The sequence below is a fragment of the Haliotis rubra genome, unplaced genomic scaffold, assembly GCF_003918875.1.
Source record: "Haliotis rubra isolate DU_JTF1 unplaced genomic scaffold, ASM391887v1 Scf102, whole genome shotgun sequence".
Classification (NCBI taxonomy): Eukaryota; Metazoa; Mollusca; class Gastropoda; order Lepetellida; family Haliotidae; genus Haliotis; species Haliotis rubra.
The window spans coordinates 2138901-2152302 of NW_025764915.1; the positions used below are offsets into that span (position 1 = coordinate 2138901).

The 13402-nt window shown below is 37.8% G+C and overlaps 1 protein-coding gene across 1 annotated transcript; it reads right to left on the minus strand.

Annotated features, from left to right (window-relative positions):
- Positions 1-1200: 1200 nt before the first annotated feature.
- LOC124270596 (BTB/POZ domain-containing protein 19-like) lies at positions 1201-12160 on the minus strand. The gene is made up of 7 exons (XM_046705614.1): positions 11996-12160; positions 8743-8974; positions 8234-8287; positions 7712-7840; positions 7322-7453; positions 6697-6822; positions 1201-3715 (listed from the first exon to the last, which is right to left on the minus strand). Exons 1-7 carry the CDS (start codon positions 12079-12081, stop codon positions 3590-3592), a joined length of 885 nt encoding a protein of 294 aa, XP_046561570.1. The 5' UTR covers positions 12082-12160; the 3' UTR covers positions 1201-3589.
- Positions 12161-13402: the final 1242 nt, after the last annotated feature.

The following is a 13402-nucleotide window of genomic DNA, read 5'->3' on the forward strand; positions in this document are numbered from 1 at the left end:
AGAATTCGGGATTGTCATACTACATAATGAAACATTGTAAGAATTCGGGATTGTCATACTACATAATGAAACATTGTAAGAATTTGGGATTATCTTACTACACAATGAAACATTGTAAGAATTGAGGATTGCCATAATGAGACATTCTATGTCTTCAGGATTATCCTATATCATGATGAAGCTTTGTATGAAATATGGAGTATCATACCACATTTTGCAGGCTTGTAGGAGTTGGAAAGTATTAACCAACTAATGTGACATTAAGGGGATCATCATACTACACAAGACATTCTAAGAATGGGGTTCATCATACTACACAAGTCATTCTAAGAATGGGGAGCATCATAAAACGTAATGTTGCTCTTAAATAACTGATTCTGCACATGAGAGAATTTTATATATTATACGATGAAACCATTTATGACTCAAACATTATCCTAACACACAATGAAACCTTAAAACAATACAAAATAATGACAAAACGTCATGAAGAATATAGGGTTGATACACTATATCATGAAGCGTTTTATGGAAGAAGAGTGATTAACATATTACACAATAAAGCACTGACAGAGTGACACATTGTCTCACTACTTGTATGAATAGCATTGTAAGGAGGCCTGTGGGACTTATATACAATGTAACAAAGCACTGTGCAATAACATGAGTACATCATGTCATGCAATATTGTTTGATGAATACTGGATTATCATACTTAGTAATGATATCTTGAAAAAACAATTACTACTACATAATGCATGCTTGTAAGAACAATTAACACATGTACACATTCAGTGTGGAAAGCATACCGGAACTTCTAACCCCAAAAAATCGTTTGGAGAAACTGGGAATATCCGACTGTACAATGTATCATTGTAAACGAAACAGCAATATCCTACTGTACAATCAATCATTGTAAGTAGACAATATGGAACAGGAGACTACACAATTCATCACGCTAGGCATATCAGAGCATATCAGAGCACAGAGATAAATCACTGTCTGATAACTTTACTGGTGTTAGTATAAAGTATGATTTAACTGAGACCATGTGTAAAACATGCAGGATGTTTTCACTGTAGAAGTCGTGTACTGCAAGAAGTATGTGTCTCCTTCACTGTAGAACCACAGCTGGACCTATCTCAGTATGCTGCATGTAGCCACAGTTCCATGGAACAAGAAGAAAACTGAAACTAATACTAACATGTACATCAGTTTTAATACAAAATATAATTCACACACAGTGAGAGATAAACAGTCTCATATTCCTGTGAATCAGAAAAATTCACAAAAGTGAAATTGAAATCTTTATAACTTTTTGTCAGCACAATCACTCCACGGCAGGTTTAATCTGGAATAAAAACATCACAAACAATGTTTACTGTGTAAACAAAGCCCCAATTAATGTCCAGGTGTTACACTCAACATCTGACTCACTTTCTCCTTCGTGTTGCATGACTTAACTAGTCTTAGTTACAGAGTGAGTGAGTGAGTTGGGTTAAATGTCAACATGTACATCGGTTGTATCTGGCCTTCAGTATGTTCTTGGAGCCCACAGTGACTTATGTCTGTTATGTTATCTTCTTTGGTGAAAACAAGTGCATGGCAAATGCACCTGAAGGACAGGCAGATCTGGGAAGTGAACCCTAAACTGCCATTCTACAAACAAATAACAACACCTACTGTACTACCCCTACCCCAGCTTAAGGAGCAATAACGTTGTGCAGTATAAAACCTTCATCTTTTTTAAGGGAGGATAAACATATGACAGACCCTAGGGGAGGGTCATGATAAATAATACACATATTTGGGCAGGGTCAAGAAAAACTCACACACATTTAATAATAAAATACAAAGTTCATTTGCAGTTTGTCTCTTCGGGGAGTGTCATGAGAATATATACAAGGACATAGGGAGGGTCATCCCAATGTGACAAGCATTTGGAGAGGGTCATTATTTTTCCCAATGGTGGTGCATCTGAAGCCTCTGCCCCATCCACACTTGTAATAGATCCAACTGCCCTTCCTCTCCCTCTCCCCACAGTGCTACAATAGTTGAGTAAAGTAGGGGCAGAAACTGGGTAACAGGGAGAACTAAATAGGACGTCAGTGCACCACAATACTCAGTCTTGACTATCCTCAGAAATATTGTATATCTCTCACAATGTAACAAGACATCTCATCACAACATCATTCCCAGCAACAAACATCATAGTGGTGACAGAAAGGCTTCCTCTCCTGCGAGCAGTATCAAAGTGCATGATTGTAGGTTAACTAGACACTGACCCTCAGAGACAGTTGAAATATAGCATTATGAGCTGATAGCTGATGAAATCATGTCATGAAGTTTAAATGATACTGCCAAAGAAATGAAGACATGACACAGTTCCTTCCTATTATGTACGTCTATCAAATGGTTACTACAAGACATACTCAGAGGAAACAACTGCTAATTGAATCTCTTACTCTAAATGGTAAATACATCCACTGTGGCAAACTGTTGGACATTCATTGTGAAATACACAGGCATGTTCAACCAACTGCTTACCTGGTGGTGTCTTGGTACAAACAACAGCAGCGTCACATTACCAATCAGGTATTTGCTGTAATTGTCTTATTCACACATTACACATATTCTTGTCCTTCATACTGGCTGTACAGTAGGTACTCAAACTAAATCATCCTACGAAATAGGACAGCACAGAAATACTGTAATACCGATGACTTTATAGAAACTTTTGGCACAGTTTCTGATAGGAAATGAATTCTGTTGAATATCAGACGGCTAAACACAATCAATAAATATATCATGTGATTTACTAATAATAACGTTATTAAACTGTAAAACTCCCATCAGGTTTTTAACCGTCGATATGAACATCAACACAATACCACCAGCTGCAGCTGATGTGTACAGATTGGTAAAGCAGTGCACAATGGACATGAAAAACTGGCTATAATTCATTTTGGCAATATAATCAATAAGATGAAATGCTGTGGCAATCAGTTGGAACAAATAATTATAAATGCTCTGTTCCAAAGTTTCATGTAAAATGTATAGATAATTGTATTTACAATTCTTAATAAATACATTGAAAACCTCCCTGACAAGGCCTGGGTTACAAGTGCCACTTTGTGAATCCTCGTCACTTGAAATAATGAAATATCACCATTACTAACAGAATCTGTCAAACAGGTGACTGCAAGGGATTATATTTAAAAGTGGATGCACCCTAACTGGGCAAATAGAGAGTAAAAAAATATCAACATGATTCTTTTTCTTTTGGTTAGTGCTAGCAAGTTATGTTTGCTGCACACGCAGCTAAATGTTGCTGCCCGCAGTCATTGTTAGCAAACTGTATAGGTCATGAAATGAACTTTTGGCATTTTTTTTATTGGAAGTAATATTATAGCTGGAATGGCTTGGTTACACTTCATATGTATTAGCACACATGCAACCATTTTGCTAATCAATAATTGCCTTACTAATAATTGTGTGATACTATTTCAAATGGCAAGGATTACAGAATCCTACATCACAGCGTGTCAGCAGTTTCTGGTCATGGTGGGAGATTGAACCCTCAGCGCCATCACTTAGACTCGAGGTATTTGTGACAGTCCCGAGCGTTGGTGCCCCGCCTCTTCTGTGTCAGTAGGTTGCCCTTCTCAGGGTGCTTCAGGGCATGGAATCTCCACGCTTGGGCAAAACTGTCAACCTGCAACAACAATGCCAACTCCATGGATTTCAATTTAAGTAATTCAGCTACTCCAACTTAACGAATCATTTATCCTACTCATCTTTCCATGGGGATATTGAGATATATCCCAGGGATATTTCATATTGTTATGAAACTCAGAGATCAACTGGGAATATGATAATACTTCTATTACACTCCAGCTGTCAACCCCAAGGCATAATCAACTCCTCTACACATGAAACCAGGCAACAGTTCCACCTGGACGTCTCTGACTATACCTATCATAGGCTGAGTAGGCTCATGCTACATTTATATGAAGCCCCAAACTCCCTCCATGTTAATGAGGATGCTTAAAACGTAACAAGTTGCTTAACTTGGACACTTAAAACTTGGATAAACTTGTTGATAGGAAGTAACTTGTGGTCATCCATTTACAGAATCAGAAAGGTAATGAGAAGTGCAGGGATTTTATGACTCTTCTTTTACATGTCAACATCCCGCAATCTGTAACTATCACCATCGGCTGTGACAAGGGACATAACTGTTAACAGTAAGCTTGGTACAGCTCACAGTTGTATTCATTTATATCAGAAGACCAAAGTGAACACATTAGTTACACGTCTCATATAAGACTATGTCTTATAGTGGTCAAAGTGGGATTACAGCATAGTTTATCCAACCTGATGTAAGAATGTCCATCTCTGATTGGTTCACGTGACCTTGAACAAATTACCACGTATGCCCGGTGCACGGCCGTACACCGCCCAAGAGAGGTATAAATCTTTGCAAGGGAGAATAAGTCATTTATACCCGCCCCATGGAAAAAACATGCATCCACGGCAGTCAGTGAACCGCGAACCAGTGGTTCGGATCGACTAGTCAGTACCATCTGAACTGATGCAGGTCCTAGAAGCTGATGAAAGCCATGGGCCCAGGTAAGTTGCTGACGAGCAGTGACACATCATCAGGGCAAACCAGGAGCACATGACCATGTGTCTCACATCCTTCAATATATAAGGGACACAACAAATGGTGACATTTCAGTTTGGGAATCTCGCTGGTATCATCATGGTAACAAAGAACTGGCATCAAACATTGTTCATAAAAATTGTTTCCTTCTGAATTGAGCAATATTCACCAAATAGGCCTATGAATAATCATGTAAGAACCAGACAATCCAATGATCAAGACTGTGAGAAATGATCCACACCATCACCCAAGTCACAGAGCTTGACTACCTGACACATTTGGTCGCCTCTTCAGACCAACACACATTTCTGGGGACCTATACTAACTCGGAATTACCAAAGAGTTACTGGCTCATAGAAAGGCTGTATGGGTGGATTGTTCAGTACATTTCTAAACAGGCACATGCCCCTGTGACTTGTGTCACAAAGACAATCTCACAGCTGTTTCCCTTCTTGGCTGGAGATAGACAATAGATACAGTCTCAGAACACGGATGACAATAGCAGCTCATATCTGTGTCCACTTACAACTTGGAGCACCACAAAACATTTGGGGATACAACGGTACATTTGTCAGAGCTAGGAGAGCAAGGTGTCTCAGAGCATATATATATTGTTTAGGTTCACAAAGACCTATTTGCTTGTACTAAGGTCACGTTTCACTTTCCTTAATAGGCCGGGGATTGCACACACCACCATGTACATGTAAGGCTGGACAAAATTGTAGCCATGTGACTGAAACATTGTAGGCATGTGACTGAAACATTGTAGGCATGTTACTGAAACATTGTGGACATGTGACTGAAACATTGTAGGCATGTAACTGAAATATTGTAGGGGTGTGACTGACTGACTGACTGAGTTTGGTTTTACGCCGCTTTTAGCAATATTCCAGCAACATCATGGCAGGGGGCACCAGAAATGGGCTTCACACATTGTACCCATGTGGGGAATCGAACCCGGGTCTTCGGCGTGACGAGCCAACGCTTTAACCACTAGGCTACCCAACCGCCCCAGGCATGTTACTGAAACATTGTAGGGGTGTGACTGAAACAATGTAGGCATGTGACCGAAACATGGTAGGCATGTGACTGAAACAGTGTAGGCATGTAACTGAAACATTGCAGGCATGTGACTGAAACATTGTAGGCATGTGACTGAAACATTACCGGCATGTGACTGAAACATTGTAGGCATGTGACTGAAACATTGTAGGGGTGTGACTGAAACATTGTAGGGGTGTGACTGAAACATGGTAGGCATGTGACTGAAACATTGCCGGCATGTGACTGAAACATTATAGGCATGTAACTGAAACATTACTGGCATGTGACTGAAACATTGTAGGGGTGTGACTGAAACATTGTAGGTATGTGGCTGAAACATTGTAGGCATGTGACTGAAACATTGTAGGCATGTGACTGAAACATTGCAGGCATGTAACTGAAACACTATAGGCATGTAACTGAAACATTGTAGGCATGTGACTGAAACAATGTAGGCATGTGACTGAAACATTATAGGCATGTCACTGAAACATTGTAGGCATGTGATTGAAACATTGTAGGCATGTGATTGAAACATTACCGGAATGTAACTGAAACATTGTAGGCGTGTGACTGAAACATTGTAGGCATGTAACCGAAACATTGTAGGCATGTGACCGAAACACTGTAGGCATGAGACTGAAACATTGCAGGCATGTGGCTGAAACACTGTAGGCATGTGGCTGAAACACTGTAGGCATGTGACTGAAACAATGTAGGCATGTAACTGAAATATTGTATGGTATGACTGAAACATTGTAGGCATGTGACCGAAACATGGTAGGCATGTGACTGAAACATTGCAGGCATGTGACTGAAACACTGTAGGCATGTGGCTGAAACACTGTAGGCATGTGACTTAAACAATGTAGGCATGTAACTGAACTACACCTGACTTACTGGGTAATAGCCTGTGATTATTCAGGGGTGCCAAACTGACTTACTGGGTAATATATTGGATTATTCAGGGGTGCCAAACTACTCACTGGAATGAATCCATCCTTCTTGTTCTCTGTCTCCAAGGTGGAGAGTTCCTCAGGAGACAGCAGAGGCAGTCGGATGTACTTAACAACAGCTTTACCAATGTCAGCTACTGGCTTCCCCATCACAACCTGAGATAAGGACGTGTTGAAGATGCAGGCATGGACAGATAATGTGTTAACGTGTACATTGATAATGAAAACAACATTGCTGTAATCTCACAGCTCAGCTGTATGTCAGCATGTATACAAAACAAACAGATATTCGGAAATGTCAAGCACTGGGAAATGCATTGTAAAACTGGATTTATTCCATTCTATGGTTTATCGTATATGTATTCTGAGATTTATTCAAAACAAAATATCTTTAGAAAAATAATCCAAAAGACATGCTTAACAGTTTGTTTTTTGTTGAGACCTGGCTAACATTGCACACATCATTATCAGGGTTTTTAACTGGGAATTAATGTCAGGCAATTTGGCATACAGATATACCAAAAATGATTATTGGTATGGTGTACAAGTATTCTGACATGTGTCTGATAAAAGGGTATAAACAGTTCCATTTTTATTTGTGTGTTCCAAATCAACCCTTTCCATGCTGACATAGGTCAGTGTAGAAAGTACTCACAGAGTTGACAGTGGCCCACTCCTTGACTGCTCTGTACAGGTCCATCTCGTCCATCTGAAGCAGGTGGCTGCACAGCACCGTCGACATTGCCTCCTCACCAATCTCCTGGAAACCCTTCGACTTGAACACATTCTGAAACAAATGCCTGTTACTAGAAACAGCTGACACTTTACATGAACCAAGTTTAAAACACAAAATGTAGATAAGATTTACCAACCAGCATGCCCCTTGAATAATACTGAGAAAAGTGAAAAATGCCTCATGCCTCACTTTTGTCTCAATATTTCATCAAAATTTGAAAAATATTTAAATGTGTCCTTAAAACCCCATGACAGGGTGGTTAACTGCCAAGTGTATGTATATGAATGTGGTTTGATCACTGCTACTCACAACTGTATTTTGCTCTATGAACTCTACAGTCTTGTTCTTGAGGTCGTCTTGACCGTATGTGACCGCAGCCTGCAACACGTCACATGCATTGCCCACTGTCAGGTTTTCTACCAAGTACTGGGAGCACAACTGAAACACAAGCAGAGATAAATATGAAGAACTGCATTGAAGACAAGCCATTGTAGACAACAATTTGAAATATTCCAATAAATACATGTCAATGTAGATATGCCATTGAACATAAGCCAATAAAGATACATATTAAAAATATGTCATTGGACATCTGACTGAAGGTTTGGCATGGATGATGTGGAATGTCAGATTGATACTTTTATGAAACTCTATGAGTCTCACCACCTTCAGGAATATAGAAGCCATACCACAGTAGGGAAACATGGTGGAATCAAACCCAGATCACTGATGTTATCCAGCACGTTTAGCACCAAGCATATACATGGTATTTCTGAAACTAAATCTGTCTTGTGTTATGTACAAAGAATTTGAATGATTAAATAATGTTACCTTCTTGAGATCATCAAGTCCATATTCCAGAGCTGTTGCCAGGACGTCTATTGCCTGAATAACATAAACAGGACTCAGGCAAGGTGTTACTGAAGTTCGTCCTGTATATTAAACCATGACTGACAGTAAATTAAATTAACGGTGACAGATGCTAAATGATCAGGATGATGATTGGATTTCAAAGTTACAGGTGAATCTTGAAATATACTAGTACACAAAAGAAATTAAAAAACACCCATTATTTTCATATAATTATAGTTCATCTGCCCTGGCCATGAATAAATCAGGTCATATGAAGATAGAGGTGTTCTTTAACTTCTGTTGAGAGAAAGGGTCAATTTGTCTGTAGTCAGTTTTTGTGTTCAACTATTTATGTGTTTTGTACACTGAAGTGATGTTTTGAATTACTTATATAATGCACTATAGTACGAATTAAAACAATACCCCTTACAGTGATAGCTTTACACAAAAAGGAAACAAGATACACACGTATTGTTTTTGTGACTCACATTTTTGGATGATAGGTGGACACAATTGGTGTATATAAACTCCAACATAGTGAGGAATATCTCTGGAGACATGTCTGACAGCACAAACGGAACATCTTTGTCAGCACCAGAATTCTTGGCATTTTGGTTTTGCTCCTCAAACATGGCCTTGAAGACAGCACAGCGGGAGGACAGGATACATCGATGTGCATACACTGTCTTCCTGTTGGACCCCAGTAAGAACTTTAGATCACTGCAAAAGAATAAACAGAACAATTATCATTACCATACGTTGTTAAATGATCATTTGTCTGATGGTACAAAGTGTTGGTCTCAATTGAATAGTCTGCCATATAATGGTTGATTCCTCATCACTCTAGCATGCCAGGGCATCCTTTATCATATAATTTAGATAATTTCAAATTTCATAATTTCTTTAGAAATGCTAGATACATATTCTTAGGATTTAGATTAGGCGAAGATAACATGATCTCAGGGATATGACGTTTAACTCAGGTACTTGAGTCATGTGGGTACAAAGTAGGACCCGGGTACCCACAGGACTATCTGCACCTATTGTTAGTCATGTGATAGATTGTCTGATGACAAATATTCACTATAACTCTATAGTTACATAACAAAAACTAATGTTCACATACCTTTCTGACCATGCATGCATTCCTTCTGACTTATATATGTTTGAATAAAGATAAAACTTCAGTCTTTACTTCACTGTAAAGCATGACAAGGACATTTTACACATGTATCAAAATACATTTTGGCAGGGCTCCAGTAAAATTCCCAACCAGACATTTTGTACTCAACTCTAAAAGTGTGCAAATTTAGACTCATCCCTGTCCAGCATGTTCTGCTCCAGGTCTAGGTATAAAATTAACCTATCAGTATCATCAGGGTAATATTTACTGTTAGTCCAAGGACAAAAACAGATAGAGGCACACTGGACAGCCATATCCAGATCTAGACTCCAGGGCCAGATTTTGGGGATCTCTTAGCTATAGTCTAGATACAATACCATTAACTTATCTTAGTGGGTGTCTAGAGATTGTGGGTGTGACAAGGGGTGTCCATCTATCCCTGTCTTTTTAGACTATGGTAGATTTTACTGACTGTGTATTGATAAATAATTGATATTCATATCTGGGACTCTGCAGATTAACAAAATGTTCATGAAAGAATATTTGATTATCCAGCATTTATTGTCAATAACTGATCAGGAGGTTTCATGTTAAATCTCATGCATTGGTACGTGTAATAATCTCTACCTTTGATTTACATTTGACATAATTTTAGTGCAAATACACAATTACACAGAAAAGCGCCCTGATCATGATATTTCCAGAATGAGATATATCCAGGTGCTTTCACATAAATCATAACAACTTAGAAAAATTCCAAAAGTGTAGCAATTGGGTGCCAGTCAAACCGCCCCAGCTACAAAACGCCCCAGCCAATTTGGTCAAAATGCCCCAGATTTTTGGTCAAATCGCCCCAGGTTTGGTCAAATTGCCCCAGGGGGGTAGTCAAAATGCCCCAGTGTATTTAAAATGATTAAATATATGCCATAGTTTTTGTCAACTTCCATATTATATACTTCGTATAATATTATATAGTAATATTTCTGATAGACTTTCTATTAGTAAACTGATGAGAGCAAAAGTAATATTCATGTATAGACAACACTATAATACCAATTATTTGCATGTTATTAATGGAATAAAATGAAATGTTTGTATAAAATGTTTATTGGCCATAAATGCATAGTTTTTGTCAGCAAGTATGGTATAATACTTATCAAAACAATCTACAGCTTTTGTTATTATTAATTAATCTTGTCAAAAGGTGAGGCCGTAAATGCATAGATTTTCTTAACAAGTATGGTATAATGCTTATCAAAACAATCTAGAGTTTTTGTTAATTAAACTTGTCAAAAAGTGTGGATAAAAACAGGCTATTAAAACATGTTCACTAATTGACATTCAATGCTTTGTTTAGTTAAAGGAAATGTTGAGGCTCGAATGTATGAACATTTCAGGCTATAAAAACATATTCACTAATTGACCATCACCTATCGAGATTCAAAAATGTAATTTTGAACGATTCGAATATCTACAGTCATTTTGACTTAGATTTCGGTAGCAGATTTTGTCTAATCATACATTCTCGTCTCCAACTTGACTGTAGTGACCTTAATGCGCACAAGTATGAAAGATTTATATCTCCGACATCATCTTGCTCTTGTGGCCGTAACTATGAAGACTCTGCTATCTAGTTCTTTTCATGTACTCTTTACAACGATATACGTCAAATTATGTATTTTTATACTAAAGGATTTGACCTAAAATCAATTTTGTTTGGAAACCAACGCTGCTCCTCAATAGTACACAAAGAACTTTTAATTTCAGTGCACTCTTTTATAAATTTAACAGGCAGATTTGATCCAAAATATTTTGTTTATATGACATATACCGTTTAACAATGATAGGCGTTATTTCTCGTTTTTGCAACATTTATATATCATTCACATTGTACATTCATCATGACGAGTTTATTCTTCCTTCCATTGTGTCCCAGAGCGGTATTCATATAAGCTTATGCTTGTTTACCAATCCGGTTCCTTTCTTTGGAAATAAATATGTTTAAATACTTGTTATGATTACATAATGCCATTTGTTGACCAAAAACTATTTACAGCCAATAAACATATTATACAAACCTTTCATTTTACTCTTGTAATTCTTCACCAAATAATTGGTATTATAGTGTTGTTTATGTACATGAATATTACTTTTGGTCTTATCAGTTTACTAATAGAAAATTTATCAGAAATATCACTATATAATATTATATATAGAATATAATATGGAAGTTGACAAAAACTATGCATTTGTGGCATATATTTAACCAATTTAACTACATTGGGGCATTTTGACTACCCCCCTGGGGCAATTTGACCAAACCTGGGGCGATTTGACCAAAAATCTGGGGCATTTTGACCAAATTGGCTGGGGCGTTTTGTAGCTGGGGCGATTTGACTGGCACCCTTGCAATTATCCAACAACCACAATCAGCCAGATTCTAGTAATTCATTACTCAGATCACAACAATTCAATGAATACATAGTTACTCTAAAAGTGAGTGTAACACTATTGTAGCTGCATTATTATGTCGTCAGAATATATGCAGTTGCATTATGTGCATGTATGGTTTACAGCAGCGACTCCGCTATTTGTAAACACCATGTTGACAGGCTCACCTGTGTTCTTTGGAGTTGACCAACTTTTTCATCTGTACCGCAAAATCTGACAAGTCTCCTTTCATACATCTCTCGCTGGATGCCATTGTTCCTCCTCCAAAAGTATGTATTTAAATGACCTGTTGTCAGTTCAAAATCAGCGGACTAGCTTAGTTTATGTTGTTGTCAAGCACGCACCTGCTATATTTTAGTACTTTTTGCAAGACGACAAAATAGTGAGATACTAACCATTTAACGAATACATTAACAGACGGTCGTGTTTCTCAGCGTGGTTATGCCTTTTGATGACAAAAAATGCGTTCGGTCATTTCAAACATAAAATTACATTTTGTACTGGCGTTTGGAATATATCACTGATCTAAATAAGAACGACAAAAATAAACAAAACAGTAAAACAACAACCCCCAAATAGAAGATCATAAACCACAACGGCCACCTCTCGGCAGTAACAGTTTGACAATACAAAGTAATTAGTATTGTTTTAGTTGTTTATCTTCATGCCAGTCATATATTTCCACCAAAATACGTATCCAGAGGTCGAAATGGCTGGCGAACACAGTCTCGTCTACCATTGCGGATACACATATATTTTTTTTCAAATAGGTATACTGATTTTTAAAAAAAGCACATGATGAAAGTGGATCGCTTAACAAGCAAACAATGCTTATGCTGTAGAACCTCTCCAGACGAGATCTGTACTCATTACCCAAAAAGGAAAATAATCTGAATGACATGGAAGTGTATTTGTGAACGTCGGTAATGCTTACATCAAGTTGATACTAACATCTACGAAGATGATGCCTAAAATGCCTGCTTTACATCACCACCAACTGTAATAACTGACAACAGTAAAACAGAGACACATGCTGCTGTGTCCTAAAGACAACCACAACTCCCGGGGTGGATGGGGAAACTGAAACTGATGGGGAAACTGAAACGAGGCTCCACCAGTAGATGGTAGATCATAATGTATTGGAAGGGAAATGCCGCACACATATAACACTTTTAAACCAAACCCTCCCGATTTATCACTCGTTGCTTTGAAGGAACAAAACAAAGCACTGAATGAAGCATTCAGAAAATCACGTCCGATTGTACTTAAAAACACAAACGAACACAATAACAAATGCAGTTCACCAATAGCAAAAACACCCATGGTCTAAATTCATTCAAAGGAAACAAAAAATAATTAATTTCGGTTAATGACAATGATAATGATGATGATAATGAGATTACCATAGTATGTCATCAACTTTTGATCACTGTCTTGGGTGAAGACACGTAATATTTTACGAATGCTTTGATGAATATTCTGTTCGAATAACGTTTGTAATAGGTAAATTACTATACTCCAAAAGTACAATTGAGGGGCGGATAACTCTGATTTATTGTAATGTGATTGAAAAG